This window comes from Phacochoerus africanus, chromosome 3, assembly GCF_016906955.1.
Source record: "Phacochoerus africanus isolate WHEZ1 chromosome 3, ROS_Pafr_v1, whole genome shotgun sequence".
In the NCBI taxonomy this organism is placed as follows: Eukaryota; Metazoa; Chordata; class Mammalia; order Artiodactyla; family Suidae; genus Phacochoerus; species Phacochoerus africanus.
The window spans coordinates 62440794-62463862 of NC_062546.1; the positions used below are offsets into that span (position 1 = coordinate 62440794).

Sequence of the window (23069 nt, forward strand, 5' to 3'; positions counted from 1 at the left end):
AGAAAGACTTTTCTGATGAGATTGGTGGTGATGTATTAATAATGGAATTTTTTGATGTTGCAATAAAATATGTCAGTGTTGGGGATGATCTGTATAGCTCAGTGAATCAGTATTTTTCAAATGTTACAGAATCATTCATGGGAAAATGAACTGTTTAAAGAGTAGACTAGATCAATGGATTTCATATAAGAGAGTTTTAAAAAGTTCCTTGACAAAGGTTTCGTATTCCACACTGAAAATGAACTTTAAACAAATGAGTACTTACTGAGTTTGATTGCAGTATCAAAGAATGTATACAATTATCTTTAAAAAAAAAGAACTATTAAATACTCCTTCTATACATTTGGTCTGGTTTTGCTTCATAAAATTCAACTTAAACAAGATATTACAACAGATGCAATGTAGAAGCAGAGTAGCTATGAGAATCAAGCTGTTTTCTCTGAAACTAGACATTTAAAGAGATTTTTAAATGATGTTACTCTTCTAACTTTTTTTCGTTTTGGAAAGTCATTATTTGTCATAATTTATGTTGATATGTAACACATTATTACCTTCAAATAGATATTTTTAAAATTTCTCAATATTAATGTCTAATATGGTAGATACTGATAACCCATGTTAAAAAAAAAAAAAAGGTGCTTAGGATCCTCTTTTAAGAGTATAAGTGAGGAAAAAAACAAAGCAAAAGAAGTGTGAGTGGATTCAGAGACCAAAATGTTTGGAGAACCTTTGGCCTAGATTAGGCTTAAACTCAGCAGTGGCTACAAAGAAAATGAAGCATTTCCGCTCACTTTTCTCTTTGAGGCCGAGTCCACACCAATGAGGTGAATTAGAAAATTATACTGAAGGAAGAGGGCTAATATTGATGGATACTCCTTTGTGCTATGGGATGTCTGCTCTCACTTTTTCTTCAGACCTGTCCTGAGAGGGCATAGTCACTGAGTCCCATTTTCATAGAAGAGAGAGGCTCCGAGGAATTAGGTACCTTACCCAAGATCCTAATTCTAAGTGGGTGGCAGAACCACAAGTCTGCCCAGCACTTCCCATTAGACCACAACACATCTGACAATTATCAGAAATGTTTAGGTCCAGAATACTCTCAGTTGGAATGTAAGTATAATTGAGGTAAAATATGGTTTTGATGTATTTGAATGATCTCAGGGACTGCCTTGCCATGCTACTACCCTGGGCTGGTAAAGACAATGGCATCGCAGAATAGTTACCAAATTTCCTGAGAAACTATAAACTAGCTGGGCCTCTCTTTTAACTTCTTGGAATGAATAATTCTTCTTCCTAAGGAAAAAAGCTAAGTGTGTGTGGGTTTTTTTTTTTTTTTTTTTCCCTTTCTGTTTTTGTTCTGGCATTCTTTTGAGAGCATGGAACTGATTACTAAATAGGGTCAAACAGCTTGAGTTGGGCTTCCTGTGTGAATGTGAACAGTGCGGATTTCCAGCCTTTCGTTTGATATGTTATCTGTGGCAGCTGTGCCCGCCGTTGGAGTTTCAGATGGTTTCCTTCAATTTCCTGTATTGTTGGAACAGTAGATGTGTGTGCACAGTGCCTGTGGAGACAGAAGAGGGGCTCTTTCTACATGGCTTTCCTTGGATTTTGTGAAAGGTTTTCGGTCAGACCTGCGGAGGACCATGTTTTTTCCTGGAAAGAGCCCTGATTTAGCACAAATGCAGGTCAAATGCTTATCTGCCATGAATTTTCTGCATAGTTTGGGGCAAATTACTTAGTTCTCAGGCCCAGTTCTGCTTCCTTATGACTCCTTTCAGCTCCAAAATTTTGGCAACTCAGATCTGTAAAAGCCTCCCTTTCCAACTCATCACACTTTGTTGTTCTGAAGCGTTCATTTTTCTTCTTTCTGACTGTATTTTCCATGTGCTGTTTGTCCTCTTCCATCTCCCTTAATTATCCCAAAATTAAATACTTATAGGAAGTTCTCCCTAAATGGTTTTCCTTCATCAGCTCTTTATAATTCAGTTCTCATTGTCTCTAAAGTAATATTACAAACAGTCAGCCTTTTCTTAGAAGATCCAGAATGTGTTCACTTCCTATTCAGTTCTAGAGGGGGCAGGGGTGGCGTCTAGAGAGTGGAGATTGGATTCTGACTGGATCCTTCCTCAGCCACGGTACAGCCCAGAGATGCTGGGCTGGCAGCCATGTCTCCAGATGATCTATTTTTATTAAATTTAATTAGATTTAGGGAGTTCCTGTCGTGGCTTAGTGAAAATGAATCTGACTGGTATCCATGAGGACGCGGTTTCTATCCCTGGCCTTGCTCAGTGGGTTAAGGATCCGGCGTTGCCCTGAGCTGTGGTGTAGGTCACAGATGCGGCTCAGATCCCGAGTGGCTGTGGCGTAGGCTGGCGGCTGTGGCGTAGTCTGGCAGCTGCAGCTCTGATTTGACCTCTAGCTTGGGAACCTCCATGTGCCCCAGGTGTGGCCCTAAAAAGACAAAAAATACTAATACTAATAATAATTAGATTTAAATATTCAGGAGGATGGCAAGTTTAATTCATCCTGCTTTCATGACCCAGTTTGAACATTTAAAGTGGAAACAGGACTTCAAACTTCTCTTGCATTCTCCACAAACTTGGGCTGTCCCTCCCTCTTTCCGCCTCCCCAGATCTTCCACGAGTGAGTCTAGCGCCATCTAGTGATGAGATGGGCTGACACTCTGCTGCTTGATTCTTCCAATGCTTGCCCAAGAAAACCTGTGGACTGAAATATGGGTAAACAGGGACTTAAAATATTGAGGACACTTGAAGCAGATCGCTTAGTATAGCAAAAGTCCCAATGTGTTATTAACCATGTAAATGTGCGTAAGTTGCAGAATCCTTGGGATCATGTGAAGCGAAGATTTATGGGCATCTTCACTTTAGGTCAGTCCTATTTGGTTTTGAACTTTTCAGTGATTTTTGTGTTTTTAGTGTGAGATCCAACTGTTGAGGTTTGGTTACTTCTACTCCTGTGGAAAACATGGGCAAGTTGCTTGATTTTTCTTAGCCTGTTTCTTTCTTTCTTGTTTGTAGAAGGTCATTTCTAAAATCCTTTCAACCCCTTAAAAAATTTCACTCAACCACAAACACTATAATTCTGTGATTTACTCTAGTGATTGTACATACTTTGAATCCTCCAGAGGTGCAGGAAGAATACCAATGGTTGTCATTGATTGAGTACTGCTACGTCTCTGGTATTGTTTTAGGAACTTTAAACACGTTTGCCTGTTTATTTAATCTTAGAAAATTCTCACTGATGAAACTCTGTAAAATGGATATTATTATGCTCACTTTATAGAAAAGAATGTAAGGCTACCACAGCCTACTTTCCGTGTTCACAAACTGGTAAAGAAGGTAAAAGAGAAACAAATGAGAAATATGCTATTATAATTATCATTCATCATAATGCCATTTGCAGGGTTCCAACAATACCAAGTGGCTTCAAGCCACAGCAGAGGAGATATTTCTCTTTCACATACTCATAAAGCTGCTGTCACAAGGCAGTCATTAGAGATATAGTCAAACAGCCATGTTTTCCAAGGATTCGGGGGGAATCACATTTTTAAGCTCTAATGTGGTACCCAGACCTCTTCGCTGTGAGCTGAGCAGTGAGGAGATGTAGAGTTAGGCCCTCAAGAGTAACTACTGTGTCCCAGCTGCTGATACAGGGATGGCAGGTGGCAGAGGTCTGTCAGCACCTTCATGGGGACAGCTCTGCGGGCCTGAGCACGACTCCATAACAGTGTCCTATTTGTTTTCCTTGATTGGTTTGCTTGGGTCTTCTTTTTGAAAGTGTGCTCTGTAGGGTGTTAATATATTTTATGAGACAGATGGAAGTGTCCAGGTCAAATAGTACGGAAACTGCTGTGTTGAATAAATTTAAATGGGTTTCTTGGCTCTGGCGTAGGACTGCTTGAAAGGTTTTGTATGTCAATGTGTACTTTTAATTTAACTTATAAACTACATGTATTTTAATAGGTAAATTAAATAACTCTCAATAGTTGGGGATAAGACAAAAAAAAATGTAACTCTTCTCTCTAATCTAGAAACCCTTTACCTAACCACTGTTGGTATGTGTGTGTGTAAATTTCCAAAAACATCCTGGAAGCATCACCTTTCTTATGTAGGATAGCACATTAATTCTGATGAATGTTGAAAACGTTCTCTGGCTGTCACCTGGCAACCTGGTCTTTACTCACACAGCACAATGCTGAGCCCAGTAGCTACTGCCCCATGGAGGCAGAGTTATACTCTCCAGGTTTCATGCTCCTCCCAGCATCAAATTTCCCTCCAGGTTCCTGTTGACACTGGAGCTCATTACCTATTAAATTTGATGAATGGGCAGCCCCACACTGACCTGATGTCCAGCGGACTGTCCTATATTATAGAAGTTAGTCATGCGTTAGTTTATTATCGGGTATAAATTATATGCTTAAGTCTATTAAGAATTTTAGGCTGCCAAGCATTTTCTGGGAAATCCTGGACCCTGATTCATGGAGTCCTACCTTTTTAGGAATAACATATTTTCTATATACCAGGCACTTGACATATATTAATTTGACTAACGCCTGCTCACCAGCAACCCTGTAAAAATAGGTGACTGTAACATCTGTGATTTATAGAAGGGGAATTGAACCAAGATGGCTTAGGCACTTGCACCCCTGGCCCACAACTTCCAGAATCTCTCAGCACCTCCTCCCGTTTCTTCTTGTTGGCCTTTGATACCCTCTAGGACTTCTGCTTCTCAGAACCTCAGCTGATCATGACATGGCCTTCTTGAGCATTCACTGACCCATGAAACATCCCTCCTCCCTTCAGCTCTCACCCCCCCATCCTTAGCTTACTGCCTTAAGTATGACATATTTTGAACAGCTTCTGTGTCAAACTCTATAATTTCTATAGTAAGATGTGATGTGAAAGAAACAGAAAGCAAACATTTATATACACACTTGGCTTGAATAAAGGGAAAGTACATAGAAAAGGAGGCTAAAAGGAAAGATGGTGATGAGATTATGTTAGTATTGCAGGGTAATGGATGATTTTTTTCTTTATTAATTTTCTGAAATATGGTTGTTTGAGATATTAAATGGGAGAGATTTTTTTAATGAATTTATAAATTTCTTTCCCCAAACCAAAGGACACCTATCAACTCAGATGGTTACTATATAATATCATAAGATATGGAGTAATTTTTTTTTTTGTCTTTCTAGGTCTGCACCCATGGTATATGGAAATTCCCAGGCTAGGGGTCGAATTGGAGCTTTAGCTGCTGGCCTATATCACAGCCACAGCAATGCCAGATCCGAACTACATCTGCAGCCTATGCTGCAGCTCAAGGCAATGTCAGATCCTTTAATCCACTGAGTGAGGTCAGGGATTGAACCTGCATCCTCATGGGTACTAGTCAGGTTATTAACCTGCTGAGCCATGACAGGAACTCCAGAGTAATCTCTATAATGGTTACCTTTTATCAATTGATTAATAATTGCTGTTTACCTTATGTATATAATTTTGAATCCCCATGAAGAGTCACCAAAAAGGCTATTATTGTGCTCTTTTTGGAGTTAAGGAAACCAAGGAATAGAGAAAGCCAGTGATTTTTTCTGAGACCGCAATTGCCAGGGGACTTCAAAGTGCCCTCTCAGATAAACATGCGTCTGCACTTCCTGAATGTCTGTGGGCTATTGTCACATAAACCCCCTTGGTCAGTAATCATCATTCATCTGGTAGAAAGAGTTATTATATAAGACCACCATTTTCATGGTACCCAGAATTTTTCTTTTTTCTTGGCCACACCCGCAGCATATGGAAGTTCCTGGGCCAGGGATCCAGTCTAAGCTGCAGCTACAGCCTATGCCATGGCTGCTGCAACACTGGATCCTTAACCTGTTGCACCACAGTGGGAACTCTGGTACCCAGAAAATTTGTTGCTATATCAGATCATATGAAGAGTGGCAGGAACATCACAAGACTCTATCTACAGCCTCTGGCAGCACTCCTGGGTCCGGCTTCTAACATTAATGCATCAGCAGATGTGGTGGCCTGTCTCCATCAGGGCCCCCAGTGAGGCCTGTCTCCTGGATGCATGCTCTTGTGTGACCCTTCCAATATCATATCAGAATTGTTACCAAAATAACCCAGCAAAGGTGATTATTTGTCAGCTCTGAGACCATCTTGCAGGGTAGTTTCTGATTTCACCTTTCTTTGGATGGGTGGGCACGGTGAAGTAGGGGTCTAGGGCCACTTTTGATGCACAAGCTGTGAGTCTTGGTGGTAGGGTCACAGTGCTGTCTTCTAGGGGCATGTGTTACCTGAAGCAAGCTAGGTTATTTTTTTTGATCCTAACATCGTTCGACACAGGCACAGGGAAGTGTGTTGGTTTCCATGCTGGGGGGCTTCAAACATGCTAGTGTGAAGGAGGGAGGGTCAGGTCTTTGGAGGAGAGGGCTAGCAGGAAGAGGATAAGGGGGACAGAGGCTTCAAAGGAGATTTATTTGAATGAGGGGTGGAAATTTAGTGTGAATTCTACAAACTGGGAAAGTGTCTCTCAGACTTTCATGTTTGTACCAATCTGCTGTGATGTCGATAAAGTGCAGATTCCTATGCTGTGCTTCCAGGTTCCCAGGTGAGGTTGATGCTGCTGGTCTGGGGACAATACTTTGTGTCATGATGTCCCAGACCCAGAGAGGGGTGTGTCCAGCCATGAAGAGGTCCAATGTATTCAGGGAGCATCACCAGGGTTTCTTGTGGATGGTGGTGGCGGATGAGGCAAGAGAGAGGCTCTGGATGGGGGGAGGTGAGGGGACTTGTGGCCAGAAGAGGAACAGGGCTCTGTGAGACAGGTTCCCACCTGCAAGCGTACATCTGAGTTGAATTAGAAGCAGAAGATCTCAGTTGTTGAGTTGGGAGTGGATTCTGTTCACTGGTATGGGTGCCTTTTGCCTGCAGCCAGGCTGAGAACCATGTCTGTAAGCAAAGGAGAGCCAGGAAAGGTTTATAAGGCAGATTTACCTTTTAGGTGACTCTGACGGCCATGTGGGGCTGTGGTGAAATGGCAAAGGAGGAGGTCTGAGTTTGTAGGAGAAAATGTCCCGATAAAAATGTAGAAAAGGAGAGACCCCAGCCATGATGACTAAGCAGAACCCAGCCAACTGCCCCAACCACCCCTCCCCCACATATCTGCTTCGGTAAACTTGTTTCCACATCTGTTACTTTGCCAGTTCTCACTCTGGTCCACCAAGCACGGACCTGGAAGAACTAGCCCATAAAAGCCTTGTGAAACTCCTCTTTGGGGCTCAGACTCCAGAGAGCAATCTCCTCTGAGCCCGCAGGCGTAATAAACTTGAATTCTCCAACTCTCCGAGTGCTTGCTTGGTTTCTCGCCAGGTGAAAGAGCTGCTGGAGCTGGTACACTGTGGCCACAGAGCTGCTGGAGCTGGTACACTGGCCATTGGGCTGCCACCAGAGCTGATACACTCCAGCCCTGGGCTGCTGACAGCAGCCACAACAAGTTTGGCAGAGGGGGGACCTTTGGGCGTTTCCTTTAGTTGCTGAATTAACGTGGATCAGAAAGCTGGGCCTGAGGGAATGAGATTGCCCTGTTGGGCCTGAGGGAATGAGATTGCCCTGTTGGTAGGGAAAGTGCCAAGCTCTGGGCATTTACTACTCTGGGACTTAGATGTTTCTCAGGGATGTATGGCCAGTAGGACCCTTACAGGCCCTGGGCTCCTGGGATTAGTGTGGGACCACCAAAGCCTGCTGGGGACACAGAGGAACCAGAGTGGGCACAGTGTGGGGGCAGTGAGGACAATGAATATCAGTGAGGATGCTGCCCAGATTTGCCTAAGCCTGACCCTGACCTGGCCCTGACACCATCGGACAATTCCTAGTTGGATATGTCACCAGAAAAAATATAAAAATATAATCTATAATATAAATATATATTTATATTTTAGAATATAATATAATCTATAATATAAATTGTTAGAGTGCCAGGGAAAGACCCCCCCCTCCCCCGCCCTTGGGAGAGAATCAGGTTTTATAGGCAGGGGGTCATGTGCTGAGTTCTGTAGGTCCAGGATGGCAGTTGAGATCATGGTATAAAATTTAACTTTCTCCTTGGGGCTGTCTTTGTCCTTGGGAAGTCAGCCGCTTCATGGGCTCAGTTGTTCGTCCTGTGGAGGTCTGATAAAGTGGAAACTGCAGATCTGGGTCTGGATAGGTCAATGACTCATGTGGACTTAGTCTTTTTCAGGCCTTCATTTTAGATTTTAGAATTTTGTATAAATTAGAAATTTGGGATTTGACCTGTTTTTGCTACAGATGCTTGCTTCTTCTATTTCTTTGCATTTTTTTCCCCTAGCTGAGTAATGATACAAACGTTACAGCTTCTTTACTCACCAGTTATTCCTGTTGTCCAGTTTGCTAATTTAAACAAGATTTCTGGGCCACCTCTTGGAGGAAGATATTACTTTTGACCCTGTGTTACGTGCCTTCCTTGATGCTGTTCCCTTGCCTGATGCTTTGAAACGCAAACACAGGTTCTATCTTATTCAGGTGGCCTAGGATTGTTATCATTAACCTGAATTTATAGGTGAAAAAATTGTACAGATGAGGAAATTGATGCTCAGGATGGGTCAAGCAGTTTGGTTAAGCCCGTCAATCTTAACAGCAGTGAGTGATAGAACCTAGCAGGGGGTTAACACTTGAGAGGAAGGAAGCCATTTGCTCTCTTATCTCACCTTGGTCCAAGCTCACCACACTCTCTTTTCACTTGTGTCCTGAGGACTTCCTCCCAGGCAGCCAGCCGGATGGGGATCACCCTCAGGTGTTGAGAAAGGGTGTCCCTTCAAAACCTGAAAATCAAGACACCCAATTCTTGGTTTTCCAACTCTAAACTCCCATTTAGGTGAAAGGCAAAGGATGTTTTTTTCTCATCTCCACACTAGACCTTCCCCGGCCTGGGAAAGGATAAAGCAGGAGCCATCAGATATAAGTCATTAAAGGCTGCAGAGATCCCCATTTCATGCATTTCTCCAGCCCAGTCAGCCCCAGGCCATGGGGGTGACTGCTGGAAACTGCAGAGCTGAAGACCGATTACAACCCATCAAATGTTTGAGTGATTGTCCTGTGCACTGTTTTTCTTTTTTTTTCCTTTTTTTTTTTTTTTTGTCCTTTTAGGGCCACACCAGCGGCATATAGAGGTTGCTAGGCTAGGGGTTGAATTGGAGCTGTAGCTGCTGGCCTATACCACAGCAACGCCAGATCCTTAACCCACTGAGGGAGGCCAGGGATCAAACTGCATCCTCATGGATGCTAGTCAGGTTTGTTTCCACTGAGCCACGATGAGAACTCCTGTGCACTGTTCTTGATGCGGAAGATAGAGCAGTGGACAAAAAGTAAAACCGCAAAACAAAATCCCTATCCTCTTGGAGCCCAACATCTTAAAGGAGTGGAGAGCAGATAACACATACAAGTAAAATATAATGTTTCAAGATGATAAGGGCTATGGGAAAAGACGAAGCATGGAGGGGAACAGGGAATGTGTGTGTGCGTGCACATGCAATTTCAAATGGATTGATGGAAGAGACCACTCTGAGAACATGATATCTGAGCCAAGGCTGGAAGGAAGTGAGGGGAACACTGCTTATACTTCAGGGAAAAGCATTCCCAGTAGAGAGAACAGCAAGCGCTGAGTCCCTGAGTCCTGAAATGTTTGAGGAATGGCAAGGAGGCAGTAAGGGTAGAGCTGAGAACACAGATGAGCCAAGTAAAAGGTGAGACTAGAGGGTGGTGGGGTCTGTGCAGTAGGTGCTGGAAGGTCACTGGAAATTCTCTTCTTAGCACTCTTGGGCCAGAACAGCCATGCTGTGCAGTGTCCTGAAACTGTTCAGCCACATCTGATTGGACAGGGGCCCTGTGGACAGCCCCTTTCAATGGCCCAGGACATGCAGCTGTCATGGGAATGGATGTAGAATTTAGGGGGTTGGGTGGGGAGGTGGATGCCCAGCTCGGTGGTGGGGCGTGTGTCTATCGAGGAAAGCCCCAGAGGCCTCCCCCGACTCCCCCAAGTCACTTCCCACCCATGAAGCTCAGTTTTCCTCTCCTCCTGTTCTCTTTACCAAACCACATGTGCAATATTGCACGTTGTCGGAGCCCTCCATGTTTCAGCAGTATTCCAATGTCACTTTAGCCACTACAGCCCTTTATTGCCTCTGAACGTATTTAATATTGCCCAAAGATCTGCCTTTATTTTTCTTCCACAGAGTTTATGTTTTTCTACTTTCAGTCACCTGTAATTCCTTGTTATCACTAAACAACTTCTAAGTCTGAAGCAGAATGGGTTAGAAGAAATAGCAGTTTGCTCTGACAGCCTCTCTCTCTGCAAATATCTCTGTGCAGATTTGTCTGAATTACTACTTGGTTACCAGCTAGTTACCAGGTGTCTAAAGGACCAGTTAGTATTGGCTCAGCAGCAGCGGGTTCTGGCAAGACCTTTAAGTGGTGCTGGGTGTGTGCTGATGGCACAGGTTACTGCTAGCTTTTATTGTCCAGAAGAGGGCGCTCTAGTTCTACTTTCACCACGCAGTCCTCTGCAATGCAGCTCCTGCTTGGACTCCTGTTCACAGCCTCCCAGGCAGCCAGGTGGGAATGTGGTTGCCATTTCCTCCTTCTCTTCATCCTGGCTCTCTATAGATTCTAGCTCATTCTCGCTGAGCTCTGCACGTATGTTATTTTCACTTCTAAACTTCTGTCCCAGCTCCTCACTGGCCTCCTCTGCCCCTCTGAAGACTCCTCCAGCTCTCAGTCCCCTCCCCACCACACCCTCACTCTCTGCTCCAGAGTAATCTTCTGAAGCATCTGCTCAAAAATCCTCCCAAGGCTTGCCAGAGTTAGAAGTTGAATTCTAAATCCTTTAGTGCAGCATTCAAGGACCATGAGAATCAAAACTGCCACCTGCTTCTGCAGTTTTCTCCACCTTTTTAACCCTAATAGAGTGGGTAGGACAAGGGCATTTGCACAGACGAATGCAAGTGCAAAGCTTGGACCCTCTTTCTGCTGCAGTGGACAAGGGCAGGCAGCCTGACCTCTTTTCTTTCTTTTTTTTTTTAAGGGCTGCACTCTCAGCATATGGAGATTCCCAGGCTGGGAGTCAAATTGGAGCTACAGCTGTCAGCCTACACTGCAGCCACAGAAACACCAGATTCGAGCTGTGTCTGCAACCTGCACCACAGCTCACAGCAACACCGCATCCTTAATCTAGTGAGCAAGGCCAGGGATCAAACATGTAACCTCATGGTTCCTAGTTGGATTCGTTTCCGCTGCGCCACAGTGGGAACTTAACAGCCTGACCTCTTAAGCTCGAGTTCCCACCTCTGCCAACGGGGCTCAGTAACACTTGCCCCTCCAGCCGGTGCGACAGTTAATGAAATTGTAAACCTGAAAGTTCTTGGCCCAGAGTGCCTCCATGATAAATTGACCATCACTGTTATCATCTTTGTCATTGTCCATGTCCCCTGAGCTTCTCTTCCTCTTCACCATTGCCAAATTCCATTTGAAAGTAGCAGCTCCACCCACTTTATGCCAAGCCTGAAGGCTGGGCACAGGAATCTTTGCCAAGATTCCTAAACTCAGGGCTAGTGTTCAGCCTCATGGTACAAAGGAGGCTATGTCCAGGCAGGCTTCTCCCACTCCTGGGGCAGAGTTGGGAGTGCTGGTGGGGCTGCTCTGGCCTTCTTTTCAATGTGGCTTCTCTATGGATCAACCGGGGCCCCCACCTCTAGAAGCATGGATTGGGTTAATTTCATGGTCCTGTTCTCTGGAGCAAGAGACCCTGGCTGAACACCGGAGGCCTGGCTGAACTGTTATTTTAGGAGTGACTTATGGGGAGGAAGGGATTTCCTTTTGTATCTCCAGCTTTTATGCCCATCAGTATATGCTTAGCAAATACTATGGTCTCTGTTTTTTCAAGAGGAGGAGAAAGCTACTAACGTGGTTAAATATTGGTCACTGGTGGTTTTCACATTAACCCTTGATCCATGAACACCAAGGACCAAGCCCATAGCATCAGTTTTCATCTGTGTGCTGGTGCTCGGGGAGATGCCGTAGCTTCTTCCCTGGCAGGGAAGGGATGGAAGGTGGTCAGGTGGCACAGGCCAGGGCACCATCTGCTCTAGAATGCGGCCCTGCTGAGCAGTGTTGGAGCCATGCAGTGCCAGCCTCAATCCCCTCTGACTTCCTGCCCCCACGTCCAGCTCTGATGAGAGCTGACACCCTGTGGTTGGAGCAGGTCAGGAGAATAAAAGTGTTTGCATTCCAAGACCATAAATAATGGTGCTCTCTCAATGTTAGTACTGTATTTTTACACACACCCACTTTCAGATAGTTTAATGCATTTTTATTCATCTTAAATGATGTCTTTTTAATTAATAGTATCTCTTTACTAACTCATTAAAACACTATTGTTATTATTTTTGGCGCACCTGAGGCATGTGAAAGTTCTCCAGGCCAGGGATCAAACCTTTGCCACAGCAGTGACAATGCCGGATCCTTAACTGCTAGGCCACCAGGGAACTCCAAAGACACTCTATTATTAAATGGTTAGCTTATTTTTCTTTAGAAAAAAAATAACAGAATCCAAATATGAATTTTCCCAGTTCTGTTGATTCTAAGGAGAGGTGGCTGTCCGAATGGAAGGATGGTTAATAGCTGTCCTGTCACACTCCACAGAGTGGAGATGAAAGGCAAGATTTTGTTCATCTAGTAACATTGTTGAAAAGTACACTAAGACATAACTTCTTATACATTTAATAAGCATACAAATTATACTATTGTTAATAATACTTACTTCAAAAGATCCTAAACATTGGTTAATGCAAATAAAGTATCTTGAAGTTAGTACAACAGTCAAGATATTTTGTACCATCTTGTGCTTTTAAAACTATTGCTAGCTGCTTCTGGGAAAAGCTAAAGAAACTAGCTCTATTGTAGAAGACGATTTTTGTTCTTTTGATAAAAAATCACATCAAAAATCTATTCCATGAAATACATTTTCAGTGTAATCACTCATTTGATGTTTCACAAGTGCAAAAGGTCACTAGTGACAGCAAACACGAAATGTCTAGGAATGTATATGCACATTTTTACATGATGTATATTTATAAGAACATCTAAAGAAAATGAGACGGCTTTTATATACATATTTGAAGCATCCCAGAAATACCACTGGGGTCCATATTAGTGAGCCTTAAGTATTGCCAGGGTTCTGTGTAAATATATAGTAGAAAAGCAAACCTTTACTAATTGTGTGCCTCTACATACCTTAATAGAAAATCTCATAGAAGTGGTATGATAGCTCATTAAAGAAATGCCTGTCATTCAGCCCAGTTCCCTGCTGGGTGAGCATAAATATAAATGTAAATTTTTCATGGAATTCAACAGTCAGTTACACTGGCTACAGATGAACAACAGTGACCTCTCTGTCTTTTCTATGCAGAGGCAAAATCCAAAGAAAAATAAATATTTCATGTGGAGAAAATCCATTGTTCCATGTAGACTAATTACTAAGCAATTGGGTTGGGGTAAATTTTATTTTTCCCAGCTCTAGTTGAAGAAGAGATAAAATATATATTCATTTGGCAGATGAGGGATCCAGTTTGATAGTCAGCTCTCACAAGCGGTCCATCTTGGCCATATAGATGATATATAGCTCTGCTCTCACCCAGCTAGAGTGATGACAAAGTATAATCTACTGGGAGAGACTCACATCTACAGGGGGCTGGAATGTGGGTTATAACTGAAATGATTCACATTCCTACATACTCTGGGACTTGTGATGAATAAAAATAGGACAATTCACAGTGAGTATTTTCTCTTTGATTAGCTCTCAGGTTTCCCGTTTGCATTTGCCATGCCTTGCCAAATGCCTTCTATTTGCATTATCATTTCAATCCTTGGCTGGTGAGAGTCCTTTTAAAATATTCCCACTCCCAATTTTGTGGATAATCAAGCTTGCCAATATGGAGTCTCTAACAGCAAATCAATAATCATAAACTTGAGTTAAGTTTGTGATGAGCGGAGTTGAGCATTCTGGTTGGAGGTCTGCTGAGGCTTCTGTACCTCTTTTCCACTCCCATGGTTTTTCCATCTGTTGGATGGGTCTGTGATAACACTTACCTCATATGCCCTTTGAATTGACAGAATGAAACCTGTTTCATCATTTTTCTTTAGAGGATTACAATTGGCATTTGAAATCCAAGTTTATATCCAGGGGATGTGATAATTACTTGTTTTGTAATTCCTAATGAAATCACTGTTTTAATTTTTTATTAAAGTAGGAAAGCCCTGTTTAAAAGAGCAGATTGCAGAACAGGAAAAGAAGTGGTTGCAATTGCAGGAGATGAGGCTGAAAAATACTTGAGAGAATTTATGAAGGGAAGGTATGCATGCCATCCTAAGGAGCTTGCATTTTACTCTCTGGGTTCCACAGAATGCTTGTGCTAGAGGATGTTAGTTAACACATCCAGTCCAGGGCAAGCTCAGTTAAATGAAATTCCAGTTTACTTCAGGAGAAGGCTTAAATATGCTAATATGCATTGTGATTCTCTAAGAGGGGTTTTGTAAATTGCTTTTCTCAAAATGAACAGTATAACTCGGTACTAGGTATACAATGAATACGAAAGCTGGTCCAGTTTGGCACTTTCAGCTCAGTTAATTCTAATATTCTATGTATACCCAACACCTGATATTCATTGCCTTATATAGCCTCTGTATCTGGCACATAGCAAGGTTCAGTAGACAAGCAGAAGGAATGAAGTATCTGAATAGCCCTCTATTTTCTCACCTATAAAGTAGGAAAACAGTGATACCAATTTAATAGAGGATTAGAGTTGGAGAAAAATGATCATGGAGCATTTTGCAACTATTTTTTAAAATTAAAATCTAGTGGAAACAGAACAAATGAAAAAATAAATATAAAAGATGGGGGGAAATATGGAAGGGATTCCTCTCCAGTTATTCTCTAACTGTGGGACTGCTTAACCTTACTAGAGCATATTTGTAAAGGGGATCATTGCTCTACCTTGTAAGGTTCTTATAATATGTCTGGCACTGTGACTGGGGGTAATGGCGTTGCGGGTAAGAGCACAGGCTGGGAGTCAGACTGCCTGGGTTTGATCTCAGCCCTGCCCCCCTACTAGATGTGTGATTTTTACTATGCATGTAGCATTGGGAAATTTAATTGATTTCTTTCTGCCTGGGTTTCCCTCATCTGCAAAATGAGATCAATAATTATATTTAGCTATGGTGAGGACAGCAGATAAAAAAAAATACATGGTAGATGTTTTTAAAGTTAGCTGCCTTTATTATTATTATTTCATATTTCCTACACCATAGGAGAGAAACGTGCAGGCTTGCCCTCCTTTGCTCTTGGACTGCAGCTGCCTGGCCAGTGGTTATGCCCCGTTTCCCCTCCCTCTCAGACTGAGAGCTCACAACTCATTTTTAAGGAGTACCCCCCCGCACTCCCCACACACCAGGATCAGTGGCTTTGGGTTAGACTCTTTATCCTCCTCCAAACATCTTTATTCTTATTTTAAAAAATCCACCAGTGCTTCTTTTTGTGGCCATTAATATACAAGTACATTAACATTCCTAGCTGATTTATGGTTGGATCATTTTCTCTCTGGACTCCCACCAATTTTTGCCCGTTCAAATGGCAGTCAGTTAAAACACAGAGGAAGCCTAGACATCTAGAATTTGGAAGGACACAGAAAGGTGTGTCCAACCCAACCCAGGAAGGAACCCGCACCATCCTGCATAACAGGGATGCCTGGAGAGAAAGGAAGACCAAGCCCAGTTGATACTCCAGGACATTTGTTAGATGGCTTGTTAGTTAAGTTACTGTGATGTGCTGGTGCCATTTCATCATTTCAGTGACAACTTTAAAAATAATTTAAATAGGCCACTTGCCTTGTTCTCACTGTTACATCCTTTGTCCACATTAATGCACTTTCCCCCAAATCATTTGACTGTTTATATGGAATTCCTCATGAAGGCCAGGGAGGCATCAATAAGCCAGCAGAGGTTTTTAAGGACCTTCCAATAATCCCCCCACATGCTCCCCTCCACTTCAGGTAGTGGGATTCTGCAGCAAGGCCAGCAAGTAAAGGAGAAGGAACAAGAAAGACACTCTTTGAGCCAGTATTAATAATGGGATCTACGTTTTCAAATTACATACTTCTGATAGATCAGCAAGATCTGTAATCAAGCAAGTTAAGGCCAAATAAATATTCACAAATAATCTCTGTATGTTTAAACTCACTTATGATTTGTATTTCTTTTTGAGGACAGTCCTAAGGTGAGCAAAATTTTAAATGATCAAGATATTTACATTAGGTAGGGTCTTCAATGACATATGTATGTATCATGTATATATGAAGTATGTGGACATACCACATCCATATATATCCATGGAGATATATCTATATCTCCAAAGGCAGAAATTATATTTAAGAGTGCCTTTCACATGGATGTATCAAAGAGATTATCAACCACAAAGTCAAATATTTGCATACAAAATCATGTCTGGATGAATAGAATCCAGAATCAGTAGATGAAAAGTGGAAGATTGCTATTATTGGTGGGTTTTTTTATTTACATCTCTATCAAAATTATGTGAAAACATTCCTCCCTCAAGAACCATTCTAAGGGAGTCATTTTATTCCAAGCAGTGTGTGTGTGTGTGTGTGTGTGTGTGTGTGTGTAGGAGGTTGCTTGTAAAGGTTTGCTTAAAGCTTTTCTGGTTCAGTCTAATAACCTGAGTTCCACGTAAGTGGTAGGCTACCACCAGAAAGCCATGACTTTAAATAGATTTCTAGCAGCAAGGCTGGGATTAATGATACATGTGACAATAGGCTTCAAGAAAAGGAAAAATCCACTCATTAAAAAAAGGTCCTCATGCCTTAATTGTAAGAACATCTCTGACTCTGAGAACCTTTCTTCCCACCAAAAAAAACCCCCCAAAAAAACAAAAAACAAAACCCACTTACACTCATGGTTTAATGTCCTCATTTAAGAAATGGAAGACATTAAATTAAATTTTAATTTACATTCCACTTTTATGTCTGTTTTCATCATCCCTCTGATGCAGACTGTGCCCAGAACAATACAAATCATAGAGTTCCTTTCTACCCGACAACCTCATCAACCAAAAAGATGATGTGCAATCTTATTTTGAAGCCAAGAGAGAATAATAAACATCAGTACTTTTCACATACACATTACATATAATCCTTTAAATTTCTTTGAAAGTAGCATCATTATTTTAAGTTAGAAAGCTGAGTCACTGAGGGAAAACAGAAGGCCCAAACAATGAAATCTTTTACTATTTTAGTAATTTCAGTGGAAAACAAAACAAGAATTGGGTTTCCTCCAGGATTTCAGTGGTCCATACAGTAAAAAGACTTTTGTCAAATGTTCACTCTCTTCTCTGTAAGGAACTATCTGAAACTGTTCCTGGGTTAGCTTGTTTCTGTTTCTCCTAATTATACCTATGTCTCAGGATCCATGACATGGATTTAAACAGACCTATGGTTAAATGTAAACAGATGTGGTGACCAGATAATGCCCAACTATTTGTCTAAAAATTGGCAGAAATTGAACCTTTAATCAGTAGGACTTGATTCTGCCTAAATCCCTACTACAACTATTAAAATGCAGTCTCTTTTAATAAGATAAATGTCCAGATGTTATTTTTTAAAATCCAGCTAAAAGTCCTCTACCAAGGCCAAATATCTTGCATATTAACAATCCATTTGTTTTGAGAGCCAAAATAAAATAGTACTTCAACCAGATTTTCATTTCCCTAATATCCCTTCATTTCATAAGAAAGGCATCATTCCAGGTGAAAACCCACTAGTCAGTCTTGGTCTTACCATAACTGGGTATTCTTGCTTCTAATATGGTTGGAAAAACACCACCTGGGTAACTTGCCACAACTTCTAGGACTCACCTCCTCTACTTTCTACATGCTGACAGTGCCTTTAAAGGCCTTTTGAGCAACATCAAAAATCTTATTATTTACTTGTCTTGAAGCAAGTTTGCTTATTGTTTAGAAAAGTTCTCAGAACATTTCTTGTCTCTGTCCACCGTCTCTCATCTTTCTGAAGACTTAAAGTAGAAGCACGGCCTCGGCAATGAAATAATTTATCACATGGTTCAGTTTGCATCTGTGCAATGGTATAAGTGTACTGATTATCTTGCACATAAATCTAAGTTATAACCAGAGAAGCAGGAATTACCCCCTTATTGTACAAAAATGATGTTTTTAGAAGATAGACTTTTTAAAAATCACTGTATAATACTGAAAAACAGTACATGTGTATTTCTATAGTAATCCAAACCATAGTGAAGGTCATGTTATATTTCTTCTAGAGGTCTCTTCTAGTAACATTTAACCACAAATTCTCTTTGTCAGATACTTTAGAAGCCAAGCGCTGTGTTTGTCTGTAGCCTTAAAAGATGATGAATTCATAGTCTCCATAGACCAAAATATCAATGGATTAAAAAGTAATGAAACTGGATCCCAATTCAGGGAATCATATCACAAACCCAGTAAGAAGAATGGTGGTTCATCTTTTGGAGGAGTTGTCTAAAATGATCCAGTCAATCACAACTTCCCTTCTTCTCTGCAATGATACACCAGTTGCCATGATCATTCCCAGAGCTCAGAATATGGAGCTCCGACACATTCTCCTTCAGCAGGCCACAGAGCTCACCTTCTCGAAACACATGGTAATAGCGCATAAAGGCTCTGGAATCCAAAATGTTGGGTTGTTTTTCTTTGACAGAAACAGTGTCACCTGGGTTGGAATCTGTGGGATCGACTGCAGAAATCCTTCTCCATACTTTACTAGCAGAAGGGTTCCCTTCTTCTAAGTTACCTGCATCCACATGGTTCTCCTTAGTAACAGTGCTACCCAGGAAATTCTCCTCTCCATTTCTCCTAATGTCTTCTTGATGGTTTCCGTTCAGATACTTCCATGTGGCTGGTGCTCTCAGCCACTCCAGATGTTTTTGAGACGTCTCCACAAACACGTCCTCATCTAAATTTTGCTCTCCTGTTGAAAATGGCTCATGATGATCCAAGTCTAAACTTGAGTGTCCTGAAGGCTGGATGGATATAGTGCTGTTGGCCCAAGGTTCTGTGTTTTTCAGGGATCTCACTCTTTCAGTTTGCTTCCTCAGAGTTGATTCATCCAAAGATCTCGAGGAAAACCAGGAACGAAAAGACTTTCCCAATGTGTTATAGAATCCATTTTCTTCTTCGCCTTCCTGAGAAGTATTTGCACAGCAGGTGCCAGTCAGAACAGAGTCACAGTCCACACTATGGGACCGCTTCGAATCACAGCGCTCCTTAAAACAAAAAGAACAGCGACACCCGGAGCAGGGAGCATGGTAGGGGTGGCTTCTTTCTGGGTGCCCACACTGCTTCCTTCTCCCAGGCTGGCTGGATTCTAAGAGGGACTGGGAGCACAAGGCTTTGTTCCATGGGACAAGCACATCTTGCTTCTCAAAGTGCCGGTTCTTTTGTTCCATGGCCCAAACGTAAATCATCAGCTGGCCTCCAGGAACTAAGACCCTGGCCATTTCTTTTATTGCTCTGATTCTTCTTTGTTTGGTAGAAAAATGATGTATGACTGTAAAAGAAGAAACTAGATCTCAAACATGTATACACACACGTAAACCTGCACATTTGTAGACAAGTAATTTCCATATAACAATAATGTACTTTGGGCATGGAGTAAACCTCCTTATTTCCAGCAGGGTAGGCAAATGGAAGAAATAGCCCAAGCCTGGTTTTAGGAGAGACATGATTTTTAGCTTCGACTCCTATACAGGCAGGCCTCAGAGATGCTGTGGGTTCAGTTCCAGACCACCTCAGTGAAGCAAATATCTCAGTAAACCGAGGCACATGAATTTTTGATTTCCCAGTGCATATAAGAGTTATATATAAGAGTTATGTTATAGTTACACTAAAGTTATATAGTTATAGTTACACTATAGTTATAGTTACACTATACTGTAGTCTATTAGGTGTGCAATAGCATGATGCCTAAAAAAATGTAATACCTTAGTTAAAAATACTTTATTGCTAAAACATGCCAAACCATCATTTGAACCTTCAGCAAGTCATAATATGTTTCAAATAGTAGCATCAAAGATACAATAGAATACTACTCAGCCACAAAAAAGAATGAAATAATGCCATTTGCAGCAACATGGATGGAACTAGAGACTCTCATACTGAGTGAAGTAAGTCAGAAAGAGAAAGACAAATACCATATGATATCACTTATATCTGGTATCTAATATACAGCACAGAAGAACCTTTACACAGAAAAGAAAATCATGGACTTGGAGAATAGACTTGTGATTGCCTGGGGTGAGGCGGGGGGGTGGATTGGGAGCTTAGGGTCAATGGATGAAACTATTGCTTTTGGAATGGCTTAACAATGAGATCCTGCTGTGTAACACTGAGAACTATGTCTAGTTACTTACGATGGAGCATGATAATGGGAGAAAAAAGTATGTATACATGTATGTGTAACTGGGTCCCCATGCTGTACAGTGGGGAAAAAAATTGCGTTGGGGAAATAACAATTTAAAAAAAAGATTACCAATCATAGGTCATCACAGCTAATATGATAATGAAAAAGTATAAAATATTGCTAAAATTACCAAAATGTGACACAGAGAGAAACCAAAGTGAGCAAATGCTCTCAAGCATTGAGCAAGTTCAGATAGACTTGCTCAATGCAGGGTTGCCACAACCTTCTATTTGTAAAAAAAATTTTAAAAAATGCAGTATCTGGGAGGCACAATAAAATGAGGTATGCCTGTATTTATTAGACAAGTAATCTGGGCAGTTATTTAACTTGTATGGATTTTAAGTTTCTTTTTCTACCATAAAATACATAGAATAAATAATCTGTGAAGTCTCTTTCAGTTCTAAAATCCTGCGAATTTTGTTAACCAGAAGAATGACTAGTGTGAATTAATAAAATTTGAAAGGCAGCCCTAGTTTAGATATATGTTCCCTAGTAGAATTCTATGAAGTAATTCATTACTTTAATGAATGGTTTGTACTTCTAAAGTGCCACAAGATCAACACCACTAATCAGTGTTAATAAAGTTAATAAAACAAACAGAAGTAGAAAAGAGTGTTATTGTTTTTCTGTTTGGATAATGCAAAGATAAGCCAGTCAAGCTCTGGTCCAAATGACTGCTTATAATTTTTTAATAATGTTAATATAATAGGAAATTGTTGTGTATATTTAAGAAAAAACAATCTATAGGTCGTCATTTTACTTCCAATCTTTGCAAAGTTAAAGTGAGATTCAAGTGGGGCTGCCTGTATGTATCTGGTTTTAGGTGGGTTATTGGGCATATTTTTTATTAGGCATATATAGAAAGTACAAGTCTTTTAGCTTCTACAGATTAATCATGGTACTGTGTCAAGAAAAAAAAACATCAAAATACAAGTCTGTCAGTTATATTGGGTGGGAAATTAGTCTTAAGGGAAGTCTGGACACTACTGCTTAGATATGAGTAGTGAGGAAACAGAAGGTGAAACAGCTCCTGTAACTCTCCGAATAATCCAGAGGTTAGTAATGGTTTTAAGTAAATAAATCTCTTTAGTTAACCTGGCACAGAGCTACAGTAAATATCTAAAATGAGGCGATTATATAAAGCTGTCAGAAGAAGATTATACAAGAGGCACACGTACAAACATTATTGCCAATCTGGTTTGCTTTTCTATCAGCAGGGCACAAGCCCTGGCATCGCTTAGTGTACCATGCAGAAGTAAAGAAGCTAGAGGTATGAGGTTCAAGTGCAATTAAAGAACAGGATACCTGTGTATTTTGTCCTAATAAGTGGCTAACCTTGTGATTTCTGACCAATCACTTTACTTCACTAAGTGTCAGACTGTTTCCCCAATTCCCATTCCCAAGGAAAAGCCCCTTTGTAATGGTCAGTTTGAAAGCTTACACTTCTAGAAGTAGTGTCTTGGTCAGTGAGCTGAAAGGGGTCAGAGAAGTCAGGACTGATTAGGACTCAGTATATACTAACATTCATGCCTCTGACCACTTATGGCCGTTATCTGCCCCTAATTCACTCAGAACTTCTATAGGTCTGTTTTCTAAATGCAGTAGATCCTTGTTAGCTGTGGATTCTGTATCTGTAAATTCTCCTACTCCTTAAAGTTTATTTGTAACTTCAGAACTCAGTACTCTCAAGGTTTTCTTTGTCCTTCCTTGATATGTGTTGTCAGCCAAAAAAAATTTTGCCTCCAAAGCCTATATTCCCAGCTGGGGTCCAACAAGGAGATACTCTGCCTTCTGTCTCAACTCTGGTACTGTCAACAGGTGTCCTTTACATGGTCTATTTAGTGCCATGTGTTTTTACATTTTTGTGTTTTCTGTTGGTGGTTTCTCTATTTAAGATGCTCCCCACCCCCACCATAGGGTTGAAGCGCTGTCCAGGGTTCTTAAGTGTAAGGCTGTGATGTGTCTCATAGAGAAAATAAGTGTGTTACATAAGTTCCCTTTATGAGTTCAAAATTAAATAAGATGTCTTTAAACATAAACACACAACAAACAATGTTATGTGATGATTAGCTGACAAAAATATTATCACCAGAGGCTCACAGGAACCTAATCCTGTATTTTCCCTGGGAGCAATGGTTCAGTATTTGTTAATTCAGTGACATTTCAGAACATAACTACTGTGAATAATGAGAATTGGCCATATTCTCTTGTTTTGGCCATTAAAGAAAAAAACACCATTAAAACAGGACTATTTGAATACAATGATTTCTTTTTAGCAGACTTATAGGTCTTCAACATTTCAAGATTCTGGGCTTCATAAGAAATATTGTTTTTAAGGAGGAATATCCTCATATTTTTTGTTCCTTAAACATTTGTTACTTGATAATAGCTTAATTTATTTTTATAGCTTAATTTCACCCAAGAAATATCTGGATCTTTTATATTATGTTTTATA

At 41.1% G+C, this 23069-nt stretch overlaps 1 protein-coding gene across 10 annotated transcripts in view; it reads right to left on the reverse strand.

Moving 5' to 3' along the window:
- Window positions 1-17044: 17044 nt before the first annotated feature.
- Window positions 17045-23069, reverse strand: part of TRMT9B (tRNA methyltransferase 9B (putative)) — a 53237-nt gene continuing 47212 nt past the window's right edge. For all 10 annotated transcript variants that reach the window (XM_047771909.1, XM_047771904.1, XM_047771905.1 and 7 more), the window contains one exon: window positions 17045-19702. In XM_047771909.1, the coding sequence (XP_047627865.1) occupies window positions 18669-19702 (1034 nt within the window). In that variant the 3' untranslated portion in view covers window positions 17045-18668. The remainder of the gene's footprint in view (window positions 19703-23069) is intronic.